The sequence below is a fragment of the Haliaeetus leucocephalus genome, unplaced genomic scaffold (assembly GCF_000737465.1).
Source record: "Haliaeetus leucocephalus isolate CR32 unplaced genomic scaffold, Haliaeetus_leucocephalus-4.0 Scaffold168, whole genome shotgun sequence".
In the NCBI taxonomy this organism is placed as follows: domain Eukaryota; kingdom Metazoa; phylum Chordata; class Aves; order Accipitriformes; family Accipitridae; genus Haliaeetus; species Haliaeetus leucocephalus.
The window spans coordinates 1,320,472-1,338,888 of NW_010972604.1; the positions used below are offsets into that span (position 1 = coordinate 1,320,472).

At 39.5% G+C, this 18,417-nt stretch overlaps 1 protein-coding gene across 1 annotated transcript in view; it reads left to right on the plus strand.

Moving 5' to 3' along the window:
• Window positions 1–7,256: 7,256 nt before the first annotated feature.
• The window catches only part of GDF10 (growth differentiation factor 10), a 24,044-nt gene continuing 12,883 nt past the window's right edge, over window positions 7,257–18,417 (plus strand). Inside the window, exon 1 of the mRNA XM_010563524.1 lies at window positions 7,257–7,266. Coding sequence (XP_010561826.1) covers window positions 7,257–7,266 — 10 coding nt within the window. The remainder of the gene's footprint in view (window positions 7,267–18,417) is intronic.

The window sequence follows — 18,417 nt, forward strand, 5'->3', positions numbered from 1 at the left end:
AAACAATTTTCAATTTATGTCACTTCTGCTTTCATTGTTAATGTGCAAAACTTGCTTACAATGTGCAATGTTTGACAACCATAACAACATGCAATTGTCAAGAACATAAGAATAAAAGTAGATTTCTACTATTCTTACTATAAACAGTTCAAGATTCCTGTAACACCTGAAGGACAGACAGAGCTTCTCTGTTCTAGAAGCTCTGAAGAAGTAAAAATAACTCAAGAAAGTATGTGAAAAGCAATGGCATAACTATATGATGGTATATTCAAACAGTAATGAATGTTTATGAAGTGGTATAGCACACATAACTGCAAGGTATGTTCCTGAAACATTTTGTTACAAAATGAAGTATTATTTTCCAAGCCTTAAATTCTGTAATTCTTGCTGGCAACATATTTTCATTGAATGATGAAAATGATACATATATGTGGTGCTGGTAAAATGGTGACATCAGTCAACAAGCAATGTTTATGGATGCACACTGTGTACTACCTGTCGAGAAGAAGAAAAAGAGAAAAGGAATCTTCAGTTCTGTAACCACAGCCAGAATAGTCAGGAAAACATCCTGAAAAGACCACTAGAGCTTCACCTTGCAAACATAGTGAAAAGACAGGAAACCATGACAGGTAAGAGCAGAGTAGCCCATGAGTCTTACCTACAGAAGCCAAATCAAATGCCAAAGTAAGAACACATAAATACAGTCCATAGCTTATCATACACATGTAGCTGGGTGATGACCTCCAAGTGCTGTCAGGGACTGTAAGCACATAGCCCAGCCCAGTATTTGTTGAAAATAAATTAAAATACTCTTTGAGAGTCTTAAAGGTATTGGATAAGTGCCGTAACATTTCTTTAATGAATACAGTTCCATGGGCTAGTCTGAGACTTCACTACTATTTGAATAACTAGGAACTTTTCAAAATCAATGTCAGTTTTGAGTATGCCAGCCCTAGAGTTTAGTGCTCTGAGTACACACTTGTAGTCACCTGATAGCAATTCTTTTCCAGAAATCTTCCATTCATCAGTCTAACTGAAGGAATGGGGATGTATGCAATGCATTATAGCTCACAAGACAATTATAGACAGCCAGAACAGTTACACTGGCAAGAAACTTCCAGTGCTAAGTATGTGGTTCAATGGAGAAAGTGTTACTGGCTAAGCTGCACCAATGACATTTAAAGAAACATTCAGGCTATTCTACTAGGCTTTTTCAAAAGGGAAATTACTTATATTTACTCTGGAACATTTTTTAGAAACTTTTCCTGCCCATATACTACTATTAAATCATAGAACTTTTCCTACTACTGCATAGCCATTTTTCTTTACCCTTGAAAGTATACTGGAAATAGAATTGTTCAGAATGTAATATAATTTTGTTTTCATTACTAGTAACAATAGATTTCACTTTCTACTGACGATCTGTTATTGCAATTCATGCTGCACTAATTACATTCCAGTTGCTTAAGAACACAGATTTCGAGAATAGGAAATGTGACTGACCACCCCAATCAGAAATGCTATCCATTCAAAATTAGAAGCTGGATGCATATGAAATAGATTTTTTCAACTAACTTCTTGATTTATGAATATTCTTTCCAACAGCTCAATTGCTAGAAATCCTAACAAAAGGCAAACACAAAAATACATAGACTATGCCTTAATTAAGTCTCGATTCTAATACCTAAAAACTATTTCTGGAATTTCCGCCATTATCTGTTGGCTGTAATAGTGATGCATATGTGCATTAGAAAGGTTAGTTAACTCATATTTCTGAAGTAATTTATGATCTTAGTACTGAAATATTTTAATATACTTTTCTTTTTAAAGAGAAAGCCCTTCTCTTCAGTTTGGAACAGCAATAAAAATTTGGATTATCTCCAAATTAAAATGCATTGTGCAAGAAAATTTTAACATATAACTCCCTCCAATTATTTTACTTCAACCAGTTGGCCACAAATGAATTCTAAAATGGCAACAAACATCATTGTTCTATTTTTTCCATGCCTCTTCAAAATTTCAATGGAATTTCTTAGTTAACCTAATTTTTTTTAATTTCTAGCCAATCTAGATTACATGGCTAGAGCTAGAATTTTCAATCCACAGGACGCACAATACCACATAAACTGCTCTCACTCAGATCTTCCCAGCATATCACCTGCTGTTTCATAGGCATACCCCCTAGTGCCAAGTGCTGAGCACTCAGTCTCCTTTGAGCACCTTCTGGCCTCTCTAACACCACAGGGTTAATTATTTATTATTATCATTATTACTATTACTATCATTATTATTATTTACTTATTTGTACTGAAATAGTACCTTGGAGGACCCACTATATCACAGTCCTTGCCCCAGAGTTCACAGTTGAAGTGTAAGATAACTACACTTCTGACCCATTACAGTTTGGTCTGAAATATATCATCACTCTTCAGGCATTCTGACTTTTTAGCTTCATTGAGTCAATACTTCTTTTAGCAGCTTACCAAAAGATATACACCTCTATCCTTCCTGAGCTACTTCTTAGCTTACTTGGGGCTATAGACTCAGTTACAAAGTCTGACACAGCCTTCTCATGAATTTTTCATTCTGAATTTCTTTCAAAACAAAAATAATTTTAATGCATAAAACGTTTACAAGATTTTAAAAGTCCAATAGAAAAACACTGCAATTATTTCAAAGTAACACTTTATAAACAAAATTAATTATAATATCTTGAAATTGAAACCCAGCTCTGCATTGCTCTCTATTTGATTAGCTCTATAAAAACAACAAGAGATTAAGCACAAAATAATTTGCTGAACTGAAGCCTTGTGATCTAAAGCTAACTGAAATCATCCACAATCTTCATGCAAATGATGTTGAAATACATCTTTTTGCAAAACAAAATGCAGGTAGAGAGCAGAAGGATGTACGTAGTACATATTACAGACTACATACATATGCTGAAGATAGAATAATTAATTAGTAAAAGAACTATAAAACTTATTGCACAGGCTACAATATTTCATATAGAATATTTTTAAAAGAATGGTGAAAAGTTGAAACAACACACTGGATAAAAAGATAACTTTGTCCCAAGGGCAAGTACTGTAGTGATCAATTACATCTTGAATTGCAGGAACAAAATTAACTAACTTGATGGAAAGCACCACATTGCAATAAAAGATATTATATACAGATGAACAGGAATTGAGAATGCTATTTATTTGAAACAGCAGGTATAATATACTGTACCTCTATACCTCCTGATGGAATATTTCTAAATGGGCTACCCATATTTTGCAACATGACTGCACTTTGATTTATGGAGCCAAAGTAAATTATATGCTTCGCCAATAAAAATTCCTTGCAAAGACAGCTTTTTCCATTTCATTTTAAAGTGAATATGAAAAGAAACACATATGGAGACTTTTTTTTTAACAAACATTGCTATGTAAAATCTATGATACAGGTATGAAAGTATGTTTGTATATGTGTACAAGGGTACTTTCTGTACTGAAACAGTTTTTGATACAGGAAAGATGAGAAATCACTTTTCATATATGCAGATAGCACAAACACTACTTCCTGTCTGAGGGGTGGAAATGGTCAATGAAAATAATTCACTGGTTTGTTTTACAAGTGAATGAAACCTCCTCAGTAATTTTGTGTTATACAGTAATTCTGTGTTAGTGTGTTAATAGAGGGCACAACAGTAAGAGGTATCGATGGGCTAGCTGCCTGGCAAGTGATAGTAGACTGTAGGCAGCTGATGGATGTAATGCACACCAAATCATGCATTACATGTCATGGGAAGATTACAATACCTGATACATTGATGGTACTTGTATTTTTAGCATATGAGTTTCATCACGTTTACCTTCAATTTCACTTTCAGTGCTGCCATTTAGCCAGTGAATATAGAAGTCGAATGGTCGCTAACACATTAAGTTTAGGCAGCTATAGTTCCCCATCCTTAGGGATATTCACAGGATACAGTTTCAGTCACCTTACTTAGCTATCTGTGTGGTGGAATCCATCCCACATAATGCTGAATGTACAAAAGCCAGATGCCTCATCTTTCAGAACTGTAGCTTTAATCTGTGGGGGTCACCACCAGCCACATCCAGATTCTGCAGAAATCAATCTTACTAAAATAATTCCTTGGCGTGCACAATATAACAATAAGAGGAATGAACCCTTACTCACATTACTCTTTGCTGTTAGACATATGAAGTAAACTCTACCAATTTGACTGGGATAAAAGTAGATTATATTGCATGGACAATTCTTGGTTGTAGGAATTAAAGGAAAAGATTAAAACCTTTCATGCTAAAAATAAGCAGAAGCATTAGATAATTCAGCTCAAGCAAAAACTTTACCCAAATCTAACAGAAACAACCAAATCTTTTCCCCACAAATTCTGGTGTAAAAGTTGGAAAGAATATTTTGGGAACTAGATCTCAATGGAACGTCAAATTTCTTTTCACTGTGACAACTCAAATATTTTCCATTGGACTTTGAAACCTTTTGGAGAAACGTTTGAGGCTGAGAGCTCGACAAAAATACCACTGTTAGCAGATGACCCTTCCAAACTATTCACTCTCTACTTATATGACCACAGTTTCAACAGGACTATAACATCAGTACCATAACATTTCTTTTGCTTCACTTGTGACATCATAGTATACATACTGTCCCACACCCTTATTGACAGTTAGATGTAATTATCATATTCATTCTAAGCAGCTTCTCTCCCTGCATCACACTAATCTCATATTGCATCATCCCTTTCATCATTCAATCCCATGGCATTCTCTGCCTCACTTCTTCCTACCTCTCCTTATCTCACCTCCTGTTCCTGGAACATGTTTGCACTGACAAATCAACTTTTGGTGACATCAGAAAAGGCAACTTCACATTTTTCCTGTTCACACCTCATCCACTGCCACGTGAAGACTCCCCATATAAAGATACATAGTAAAGTTGGAATTACTTTCTACATTTCTTGGTAAAAGCACAGTTCATATTTACATCAACTAACAGTACTCACTACCTGGAAGGGGGAAGAGAGAAGACAAAACTGTTCAGGAGCACTGAATAAACCAAGTGAACAGACAACATGATAATGTTTCTGTAAGACTTTTCTTTACCTCCTTGTGACGTCTGTTCAGTTTTGCCACTTGACCAACATGCATACTTAAGCAGATCTTAAGTTTTATTAGGGATGACAAAGTAGTATTGTTACTCTGGTGTGAAATCTCAGAATCAATATTTTTACTGTCAAACAAAAGAATAAGCTACTTTCTCCTCCTTTCCATCAAGCAGGGACACCCTTCTTTGAGAAACTCTCTGCCTAATTGGTCCCCCTCTTTCCTTCCCAAGCTGGAAGCTTTTAAAATATGCCAGCTGGGATCCTTGTCACCTGTGCTTACTTGTCTTCCCATGGAAGGTCAGCTACCATTCTAGAACCTTAAAAAGATCATATGTCCTGTCACTAGGAGGATTTTCTTCCATGTTCACTCTTCACTGCAATAAAGCAGGGATTATTTAAGTGATCTGCAGTATGTTTTCAGCGACATTTATTATAACTCCCTTCCGCTGTAAAAGATCCTGTAACATGTGGGTCATGAAGCAGAATCCCTGAATTTACCAGTCCCCTTTGGAATAGTTTGCTAGAATCCTCATTTCTTTTCTGGGAATAAGGAGAAAATAATGAGTGAAGTTTCTCTGGCAATGATAAGTAACCCCATGATGAACTTGTGTTCCCTGGGTCATGAGTGCAAGTGGTACTAAAGGCAGACTGTTAGCAGGAAGATGAACATAGTAACAAACCATCTTTGGGGACTGGGCACCACTGACAAACACTGGAATGCCTGGTGGTAAATACATCCCTTCTGAATGTATCACCATCAGCGGGTTTATTCCAGGGCCAGATCACGTTGCCATAACTCTGCAATGGCTTTCAAGAGCTTATAATACATATGAGCAAATTAAGTGAAGGCAGTAAATAATAATAATAAAATACTTTACACAAGAGACCCAATTATAATCATATTTAGGCATGAAACAATGTCAATTAGCACCTAGTAAGATTTTCCAAAATTCCTAATATAGATATCAGCTTCCTTCTGAAAATGCCATTAGGACATATACATCTGCATCTTAAGACACCTAAATACCTTTTTAAAAAAACAATACAAGTGCATAGGTGCTCCACTACATTTAAGTTGCCTTATGGGTTTCAGTTTAATAGAAACCTTAAAACTCTATTTTGCAAAGACCGTATTGAAACAGCAAACCAAAATTGAATGTAAGCTTTAAGTATTCTGTTCATCTATTCCCTGAAGCTGCCTGCTAGAAATAAAAGACATTAAAAGTTCCCCCATGAGATTTTAACTGAATTATCATACTTTCTAAATTTTCTCTATAAATACAGAAAAAGATACAAAGACACATCCCCACAGAGCACTCTATCTTACATCCACAAGCACCAAAAAGTCAGTGCTGCCCCTCACCTACCCCAAGGAACCGCTCTTCATATTCTGTACCATATTGTCCATTGTCCTTGATGTACTTGTTCCTCTGTCTAGATCCAGTATTGGAGTCCCTGCCAGCTTTGAATACCTGTGTCCTACCATGTTCTCTGCAACACTGCCACCCTTGGGAGTAGTGTCTATCTCACTTTAACACTGGTTAGTGATTTATAGATCTCATGGGCTAAACTGAATTCTGAATTGCTGCTACACTAAACTTCCCTTGGACTGCAGCCTGGATCCACCTCCATGTTCTTGTAACTGAAGATGCCAGCACCACTGTTTAAAATTAATACACCATTCTCCAATCTGTCAACCTTCCTTCAGTGCTGGCAACTATTCACTGTTGCTTTCTTCACTGTATTCTTTTCTTTACTGCTTCTTTACCGAAACTCCTCACCCCAGTCTTTAATCCAGTGCTCCTTAATTTCTATGACTGTCTTTCAAAACACATTTTCTAATGATCTTTCTTGTCATCTGCAGTCTTTATACAAACTACCATCTGTTTTTGCTGGAGAAGTCAACCCATAGGTATGAATTTCAGACCAGCCACTGTGCTGAGAACTTTGAAGCTGAATAAAACACACCTCAAATCAAGACTGTTTTTAAATAGAAAGGGACTGAGATGATTAAAATGGGTAAGAAAGATGTGAATAGCACTGTGTTAAGCTGGCCTTTGTTACTTAGTACTTCCTAGGGACCCATGCTACACATAGCAAGGACTTGCTACTGAGTGCGGAAATGAGCCGTGGTAAGTTTTTAACGTGCTTTGTTATGCTTTAATAGTCAAACCCATTAAACTATAAAAACGTAACGATGCTCATAAAAACCTGACACTCCTCACTAAAGACAGGGCCACTGGAAGCTGCCTCTGCTCCAGCACAACCCTGCTGAGCCACTTTACTAGCTCTCTGACTCCCAGCTCTGGGACATGGCGGCACCGCGGCTGCTTTCAGCTCCTATGGAAGGAGCCTGACCCACCAAAAACACAAAGTAGAGGCTTAGAGCTTTGTTTGACTACAAACTTTTACTGCCTGCTGCAGCCCTTTCCAATTTCAGAACACATTGCTTCATTGCTTCACCGCTGTCTCACTGAGCAGAACCACGGAGGTTAGACCTTGGTGGAGCCAGAAGACTACTATGCAATCTTTGCCCATCTCACTTGGACTACTTTATTAGAGCATGCCTATTTCTCTACTGGGGCTCTGGGAGATACTAAGATGCTGGCAGGAAACATCTAGAATATCTGTTCTAGCCTATGCAGGTTGTGCTACATCACCTCAGCATCAGAATGCCATCCAATGGTATACTGAGCAACAGAGTTCAGGTATGTCTTCTGTTTGTTTTTACAATATTTCCTCAACAGAAGAAGCATGAATGAAGAAAAATTATTTCTCTGGGTACATAAGTTTCTTATTTGTTTGGAGTTTATATATATAAAAAAAACTAGCCAATACATGTGGTCTTTTATTTATGTAAAAGAAAGTCCACTATGCCTTGGAAATGCATCTTGCATTTATAGCAAAAGCTAGTGACAGTTTCAGTAGCCCTTAGTTACGCAGAGAGCTCTTTCTACTGTTTCAAATAGCCCTGAAGGAACCTCCATCTCCTGAAATCCCCAGAAGATGGTGTGCTGGCAGAGAACTGCAGCTGAATGCTTCATCGAACTGATTTTTAACTAACCAGGCAAGTCAGATATCCATCTGATGGGACATGTGAGGAAAGTGTCCGTAAGACTATCACTAACAATCAGCAGTTATTTATCTAATATTTAAAACAAGGTACATAATTTACTTAGGAACTTCTAATTAATTTAGCAGTTCTGAGATCCCTTCTTTTTATGCAAGCCATGGGCAACTTGTTCTGCACTTCAGAATCCTTCTAAAGAAGGTCATGACAGATCAAGCCAGATGAAGAACTGAAATCAGATTTAACATTTCATTTGTCCTGCACAGCTGCTGAGATCTTTCTTAAACTAGGATGTTGATAGCTGCAACAGAAGGTACAGTTCTTACTGAAGATCTAGAGTTTACAAAGCATTTAATGTGGCTCTGTTGGGCACAATCGCACTACACATTTAGTGTCTACACTTACTACTGCTACCATCTTATTATATTAATAAGTGCTGAAATAGAAATTTACTTTGCAGATTCACTTCTTTGCACGCAGCTTTGCCAAGTTCACTACCCAGACTGGTATGTATCACCCCATTGCTTTATAAAATACAAGGCTGGATAAGACTCATTTTTTCCATTTGCAAATGATACATAGGAAATAGGCCTGGGAAGAACATCAGAAGGTCATCCATTCCATTCTCCTGTCCCACAGTAGGTTCAATTCCACCTAACCATCCATGTCCATAAAAAGCTCCAGCCACTAAGAGTACACATCTCTTCTAGTGCTTCAGGGTCTTTCAGTAAAAAGGTTCTGTTAGCCTTCTCAATGACAGGAAATCTAGCAGATTTGACACAGCTATTCCATGCTGCTTCTGCAAATGTTGTATTAATGAAATTGCACAGGCATTCTTTTGAACGTAATAAAACTTGGAATATGGGACAAAAAAAAAAAAAAAACCAACCAGTACTGAACATTATTAATGCACACAAGTAGTTTCAACCTAGCTTTCCCTTCTAAAAAGTAGTAAATTCAAGTAAAATAACTTGCTCCCTGCATCTCTTAGGCATAAAAAATAAACATTTACTGGTTTTATGCCTATGTGCGTTAGGAATGTAGAGTTTATGCCTACCTGAGAGTCAGTATGATAGTTTACTGTATTCTAATCACAAGTTGATTACCCATAATTCTGAATTTTCTTGTCCTATCCATCCCCACCAGCAATGCAGTACAGCTGGCCCAGGGAATTCATGTTAGCTTGCAGCAACTTACCAGCACTGGTGCATAAAGTGGAAATAGCTATTTGATGTGGAAATCACTAGCATGTGAAAAACCATGAATGTACAATGCCATTATGGGTGCATAAAGGGATTGCCATGCCAGTAGATCAGTAGTCCTTTTAATCCAGTACTGACTAACCCATCAATTACTGACAGCAAATGTTTAGTATCTGTTCCTTTTGTTCCACTGAGGTACTGATAATCAAAAAAGTTGTACTAGAAGAAGAGTAGAAATTTATTGAAGTCACATGCAATTATACCTCTTAGTACTGAAAAAAAAATCTAGTGTTAGCTTCATGATTCTTCTGCTTCAGTATTTATCTACAAGCTTTTTTCATTAATTTGCTAAAAAGCAATTCCAAGTGAGCCTTATGGAATTTCTGGTATTTCTTCTTTCTGTGGAAAAAATCCCTCTGCACAAAGTTTGGGAGAAGGAGCTGGGAAAATGTTCATATTGTGTCATTCATGCAGCTGATGGGTGGTTTTGAATTCATTAAATAAATATGCCAAGAATAGGCCTTAGTTTACTTACATCTATGTACATCTATGACAAATGGGGGTGGAGGGCAATGAAATTTACAACTGAAAATATCAGAGATAAGATGCCACAAGATGCCAAGAACTAGTACAATACCTCATTTAGAATCATGTTCCTATTTTTCTCCACTCAAATACTTCAATCCGTTCTGTTTTAATTGGCATCTTCCTAATAGCTTGAGAGTTATATAATGTTAATGAAAAGTTAGTGTGAGATTGGAGAACAAAGCATTTTATTTCAAAGCTTAATTTTTCAATTTACTGGGAATAAGAATTTTGGTGGAGTTTCAACTGATGATTTCTGTGGTTGCTAGTATGGCATGTTCCCTTCCTGAACAAGCTGAGATCAATCATAGCAAGAATTTAACAACTGACAAGGCCAAATTCATCTTGGGTGCAACTCCAAAGTTAATGTAGTGACGTTACATTTTGGCCCACAACTTAGTATAACAGAAAAACAGAAAACATCCCCTTAGTACTCTTTTACAACAAGAAAAATACCCATGTGGACCCAAACTCACAGCAGTGATTTGTGGAGTCAGTTTAATATACAACATGTGAATTCTGTTTACTACCAGGGATTCTGTCTATGGAAATCAGAATAGAAACTCCACTTCAAGCTCTGGTGACCTTCTGTGTTGGTTGTTGGGCTTTTTAAGCATACTGAATATAATATGGGATGATAACCTGAACGACTCTTTCAAATGAGACAACTGAATGGTGAAATCCTCAGGAAAACTAGTGTTCTGCACTCACCCACTCATGCACATTTCTGCTGAAGGCTGGAGGACAGAATAGGATTTCCTCAGAAAGCGGTGAGAGATGTTGGTATCTCCCTTCAAAAATGTTGAATCTGAGAAAATGAGAAAGAGACATATGGATTGAGGAAATATGGGAAAAGGCATATATCTGCAGAAATAAATTCTGCTGAATTATTGAAATGCCTGAAGAATGTAAGCACTTACACAGAATAGGAAACAAGAGAAGAGGCTTCATGGATTCAGAAGCAAGGCAGATAGAGGCAATAGCTCTCATTAGACGAACAAATATGGCTGGAAAATTCAGAAGAACTTCCAGCTTCCCTATGCTAGTTATCTAATAGAAAATATTACCTTTACCCTCAAATCTTGCCTTGACTCTGACCATCACGGCCACTATATGATTACCACTGATTCAGAGCAAAGCCACAAAAGGATCCTGTACTCCTAAAAGCATTCTGATCTACTACAAAAAAAAATCCAAGGGGGATTGGCAACATGGTCAAAATAACATGTACATGCATTCACTCTTTTGCCTGGAACTACACGTTTCCTGTAGAAGTTTAATTTAAAAAAAAAAAAAAAAACACCAAAAAAAAAAAAAAAAGTATGCTTGGAAATCTGTCAAAATCTCTCAATCTCTTTACTTTCATCTATCCTGAAGAAGCCACCTTCACATTCAGAACACCTTCTCAGGGAAAGAATGCATCTAAAAGTATGTACTTTGCAGTATTTGCAGGGTTGAAGGAAGGCTGTCAGCATGGATCCAGACAGTTACAATAGTAAGACCACACACTCTCATGTCTCTGATGGTGGAACAAAGAGCACGTGTTCCAGAAAGGTGACATATAGACCCACGCAAGAAAATGCTCCTGCATCTCATATGGACTAAGAGAACCTTAAGATGCAATATAGATTTAGTGTATTTGGGTCACAGATGCTTGATAAGTTTTTACAGGGAAGAAATACCCTACCATGTCTGCCATATTTAGTATTAGATTTCTTTTTACTAGTATAAATTATCAACCTTTCCATTAATAGAACTACAAAATTTTTAGGAACTAAAGCTCTCCAGGAGATCATTTCATTCTTCACCCTACCTCAGGGCAGGATCAGCTCTGCTTAAATATCTGCAGCATCTTCTGTCCCGCAGTACTTAATACACTCTGAACCTAAACCAACCTCCAATTACATCTATGGAAGAGACACTAGTGATCTGAGTCAGGCTTTAGTACATTCATAGTTGCCTTTATTCATTACTGAAATGCTGCCCCTTCTGGGAAGAGCAGAAGAACCACTTATTCTTGCATAGAAACCATAGTGCACTTCAAAGGAAAAAAGAACTGTATCCGGATCTGCAGGGGAACCAAAACCCAACAAATTTGCAATAAAAATAACATGTGTAAATCTTAAATATTAATGAAAATATAATTCCTGTTGTGAGTTCCTATCACTTGCAATTAAGAAAGCATGGAACCTTAATACAGCTGTTATTGTTCAGTGGAGAGCTGTGAGCACCAAATGTACCTCACTGGGCCAGGTTCTCCCACAAGCACTATCCAGGAGGTCAGCCAAAGCTATCAGAAGGCTTAGAAGGCTATGAATATGCAAGCTGGAAATACTGAGGCTACCTGACAGAGCTGCTCGCTGGGAAAATGCTACAGGATCATAAGCGATCCCAACTGTCACTCTAAGGACATGACAGTGTCCCATACACAGCAAGAGAGCAATGGGTTAGCCTTGACTTAGGCGCACGCTTGCCACCTACCGGTCAGCAGGTGCTCATCACGCTTCTAAAATACTGCCCCAATATTTATCTTACCTAGTCCACCATGTGCAGAAACCTTTCTGTACTATTACCCACAATACATCCTCCTCTCGTCTGCAGCATTGGTCAGACCAAGAAAATCCTGGAGAGATCCCAACCGAATTTGGAAGAAGATCTTTGCAAAACCAGCTGTGGTCATGGATGGTTCCCAGCTGCTGCTGCCTTTTTCCCACCCTCTTTCTCCAGTCTTCAAATTCCACTTGTAAACAGGAGTCTGAAGATACGTATTACAGCTCGCCATCTTAGCACTGGGTATATAATGGTACGCTGCAGTCTCACCAAGCCTATCTAACCCATCTCCCATTCCCACTTGTTCTGTTGAAAAGCACTAGTGTTTACACTGGCAACTGTTGCTCAGCAGGTATGGATCTTGCCTGTTAAGTGCATCAGGCTGAGCCCTGAACTTGTATTGAACATTGACCTCACTAAAAGTCTTTGTTGCCTAGGAAATAAACTGAGTAAAAGGACAGGGAATTCAAAGCCCTATAGGTTGCTAACTGCAACTTAAACACTGGTGCCTAGGTAGGACTGCTTGAAATAGTTCCTTAAAATTGCTTTTGAACAGGAAATTGGATTTAACCCCCCCCGCCTTTCCTTCCTAAAGCTACTTTTCTACTGTTGCTTCAGCCACAATCTGAGTGATTTGATTGCCTTGTGCTCTCATTCTCCTACATGGTCTGTAGCTTCCCTCTCCCATGGAAGAAAAGGGTATGTACTCCAGGAAGCGCAATGGCCAGGCACTTGTGATGCATCCTCTCTCAGAAAGGAGGCAGCTCTCAAACAATGACAGGAGCTACTGAAGTTCAGGCAAGTTCCAAGGCAGCATTACCAACCTGGATGAACCAGGTTTTCAACAAATATGAATTACTACTGGAATTTCCACTGGAAAAAATTGCTTCCCTTTCTTAATGGGAAAAAAAATTTAGCCTTTTTTCTTCCTAAATGGCTCTATGTGGTCGTGCATAGGTCATTGAAAAGTTGAAAGTGCCTGCTGTAAAAAAAAATAAAATATGGTCTTCATTTCAGGGCAGTGCCTAGTAACATCACAGAGTTACTACTACTTCCAATACCAGCTGACATCTTTGCACTTAGTAACCTATGCATGGAGAAAATCCTCCAGTAAAGGCTGGCAGCTTCTGGGTAGCAACAGAATGGGAGATGCTTGTCTGATAATTGTCTATGCCATCCTCATTACAAGCATAAATGGTGGACCTCAAGGTAGAAACACAAGTGTCTGGCTCCAAATAGACAGACCTGTCATAAACACATGTTCTGAAAGTCTTCAAACATGGAAGAATAAATCCTGAACTCTCAGTGAGATAAAACTGGAAAAGTGATAGATACTCATGACATTTCCATTACTGATGGGGATAAGGCACTAATATGCCAATACCTGTGTGGTAGGTTGACCCTGGCTGGATGCCAGGTGCCCACCAAAGCCATTCTATCACTCCCTCCCCCTCAACTGGACAGGGGAGAGAAAATATAACAAAGGGCTAGTGGGTTGAGATAAGGACAGGAGACATCACTCACCAATTACTGTCACAGGCAAAACAGACTCAACTTGGGGAAAATTAATTCAATTTATTACCAATCAACCAGAGTAGGGTAAGAAGAAATAAAACCAAATCTCAAAACACCTTCCCTCCATCCCTCCCTTCTTCCCGGGCACAACTTCACTCCTGGAATTCTCTACCTACCCCCTCCAGCAGTGCAGGGGGACAGGGAATGGGGTTTACTGTCAGTTCATCACACGTTATCTCTGCCGCTTCATCCTCTTCAAGGGCAGGACTCATCACACTCTTCCCCTGCTCCAGAGTGGGGTCCCTCCCACAGAAGACAGTCCTCCATGAACTTCTCCAGCATGGGTCCCTTCCACGGCATGCAGTCCTTCAGGAGCACGCTGCTCCAGCGTGGGTCCCCCACAGAGTCACAAGTCCTGCCAGAAAACCTGCTCCATGGGCTCCTCTCTCCACAGATCCGCAGGTCCTGCCAGGAGCCTGCTCCAGCATGGGCTTCCCACGGGGTCACAGCCTCCTTCAGGCACCCGCCTGCTCCAGCGTGGGGTCCTCCATGGGCTGCAGGTGGAGATCTGCTCCACCGTGGTCCTCCCTGGGTTGCAGGGGTACTACCTGCCTCACCATGGTCTTCCCCACGGGCTGCAGGGGAATCTCTGCTCTGGCACCTGGAGCACCTCCTCCCCCTCCTTCTTCACTGACCTTGGTGTCTGCAGGGTTGTTTCTCTTACACGTTCTCCCTCCTCTCTCCAGCTGCCATTTCTGTGTGCCCTGCAACTTTTTTTCCTTCTTAAACATGTTATCACAGAGGCACTACCCACCATCGCTGGTTGGCTCGGCCTTGGCCCGTGGCAGGTCTGTCTTGGAGCTGGCTGGTATTGGCTCTGTCAGACATAGGGGAAGGTTCCAGCAGCTTGTCACAGAAGCCACCCCTGTAACCTTCCCACTACCAAAACCTTGCCACACAAACCCAATACACCATGTTACATGCCAATTGTGTAAAGAGAAACTAAAGTTAAATCCAGTCTTGCAAAACACTAATCCTGAGTCTGAATAGTGCATGTGCTATCATATGCCAGTGAAACTAATGGAAGAGGAAGGTGCTCTCTACCTCACACAACCACCCCCTTAGAATGAAATTCATCTTGCACATCTCATCTAGCTGATATAGACTTCTTCTATAGCCAGTGAAAAGCAACAGACATCCCTACAGCACAGACCATATGAACAGTTTTGGACATCTACGGTAGGGTGGGACAAATTATGCTAAATTGAACTGAGTCTGTGCATCTTGGTTCCTAGTTCCTTACTTTTTGTAGTTATGCACCATTGACAGTGTGGTAGAATGCAAACAGAGGCAATGCTTGCTTCTTAGCAAGACAGACAAACTTTTGTCACTAAAAATGAAGGAAGGGGAGCCCAGTAGGGGGAAAGGCTATTCTTGCCACAGACAGGAATATGAGAGAGTATGGATCCAGAACAGGGATTCTTGAGCTGATGGGATGGATTGAGACAGCACATGCTGCTTCTCAGGCACCAAAACTTTCCCTGCCAACAATAGGCACTGACTGATATGCCCAAACTCTTCTCTCAATACAAAGAGCCTTCCATGGCTCTGTATCAGCTCTGAGCATTCTGCTTGCTCTAACACCTAAACACCACTATGACTCTTTGCTCTTTTTTGGGCATTAAGATAATTTCACTATTGTTCAGGAAAACTGAACAAAACACAAAAGCCTTTTTTACTGACCATGTATCATTCTTGTCACACCATGTGATTTTGGATGGAATGTGAAAAGGGTTTTTAGAGTTCTGCCATCAGTTTCTACGAGAACCTGCAGCCCACTGCATTTCATTCAGTTATTTTCTAATTAATAAGTTATATACTTAAGGAATAGTCTTGTATGGCCATAGCTAATTGCATAGCATTATACATAGCAAGGTATTTCTGTGAGTGAAAAATGAATGAGCTGTCCCACAATAAGTAGTAAGCAGAAATTTGGACTGAAGCCCAAATTCAGTAATAATTTATCTTTCATTAACTTCCCTGGAGTTTTAACCTTCATTATCCCTGCTACTGACTTTATTATTAAAAATAAAGTCAGGCAAAATTATTTTAATATAGATAGATCTAATCCTAAAGGGAGTTAATAAGTTATTTTATCATAAAACAAAAAGAATAGATACTACTCCTGGTGCCCTATATCCCCTCATATATTTCCTACGCATTTTCTACATTATGTTCTACAACAAAACAAGCACAGGTCACAATAGTTCCTTTGTATAGATGTCTCTAACTCCAGAAGAAAACATTATTTGGTTTTTTTATTCATATATAAGCTGTTATTAAGGGTGTGTAACACAATTTATAACACAACGATTTTAGAAGGAAAATTAGATCTGCAGTTTAAAATCTTGAATGCATTGCTCTAACTATAGGGACACTTTCTCCAAGTCCTGGCTTGCAAAGCTTTGACTTGAGCTATTTAAGAAGAAGAAGAAAAAAAAAAAGCTCTACTTGGCAAGAGCTTTAATTAGCAGAAATTTCCACGCTAGGAATATTATTCTGCATGAGCAGAAATTGCATAGCTCTTGCCTCTAGATGCCTTAGAGATGCCATTGATTGGCCATATTCAAACAGGGGAATTATGTGACCCAGTGCTAATTTGAATTCCTTTACCAAACACATTTTTATTTCATCATCTCAGCTGCATAAAAGAGTCAAAGTACCAGAGCTTTAAAGACTTTCAATTCCTGCTGTTCTGCAATAAAATAAGGCAAGAAATATTAGCCATCCCTGGTCGGTTCTTTAATTCTTTCCCAACAATGTCAAAGTATCAGTGTCCTACAGGTTTTAGTGCAGGTTAAAGACTGATACAAAGTGTATGCCTGAATAGGAGTTTGGAGTGAGTTAAGGAGAGAGAGAACATTTTAATGGGACATTGGTCCAAAATAGCCCAGCTTGTTCCTACCTCCTGCTGCCTCTTCCTCCTTTTCACAGGACCTTGATTGTATAGAAACAGTACAGACAAAAACCGCAAACAACAAAAGGTTCGCTCACACCCCCAGTGGAGGTCATGAGCATGCTACCATGGAGAAAAAAAAAAAAAAAAGGCATCAAAGGATGGCTTGGCTTATTTATAAGCAAAGATTAATTAATAGGAGGTTTGATACTTTAGCAATGTACATTCGGGCAAATTTGTATTTGCAAATTGTTCGTTTCATACATTCAAGGGGCACAGGGCAATGTGGCCTGGTGCTAATTTTAAAAAAGAAAAAAACCTTTCTTTGCCATGATCCAAAAACTACAAACTTGTGGTTCAGAGGCTTTCAATAGTATCTGCTCAGATTTGACACTCCAAGGTCAAAAAATCACAAAAGAGTTGTGTTATACACAGCAACAGTAGCTTTTTCCAACAATTTTTCAATTATTGCATTGTATACTCTCCAAGAAAAGTAACTGTCTTGGCTACTGGAGGACAAGCTTTAAAAAAGGAGGCAGAATGAACAAATTCCCTTAAAATATACCACTTTCCTTACAGGTTGTCTTTAAAACTGCTATTCATTACAGCAGCATTTATACCCTCTGGGTGACTATAAACTATGATTCAGAACTACCTGTGTCACATGATGAATAAGTGCAACATGCACCATTCACTTTTAAATCAACCCCTCTGACCTAAGCCATGTAAATCCTTCAGAAATTCAGGCCAGTATTCTCCTCCTTCAGATCACACATAGAAATAGCCCAATGACGAAAGTTTACCCGTGCACAGCCCCTTTAACCCCTACTATTTAAGTATCTGCTTAGAATTATCAGTGACCCTTGTTGCACTCTCGGCTATTTCACACTGGGTCTTCCAGAGTGTGGACCCACCGGGGACTTCTCTTTTCTCCGGATCCTTGAAACAAGCACTATTTACAGCGTTGCCTTTCCAAAACAGCACTGTAAGCTCTGCCGATCGAAACAGAAAAGACCCTTCCACTTTTTTCTGCACGTACGTGCGCAACCTTTCCTCTTCATGCCGTCCCTGCCATCCACCCACCCTCCCGTCCTTCCCCACCGCCTGCCTGCCCGCTTGTTATCTATTTCCTTCTATCTTTTAGAAATTGTTTTCAAGCCCCCCCGCCCCTCGCTGGCGCAAGGCAGCCAAGGTGCCGTCCTGCCGCCGCACTCGCTGCCACAGCGGCGGCGGTGACATGTGTCTCCAATCAGCGGCTGTGCGCTAATTAATTTAGATCCTTTCCCCGCTACGCTTAAAAGAGCGGGGAAGCCCCACGTTGGACGAATGCGGTGTCCCCTCCCGCGAGTTCTCCCCGCACCCAGACCCCTAGCGCTGCCCCCGCTCCCCGCCGCAGCCCCGCTCC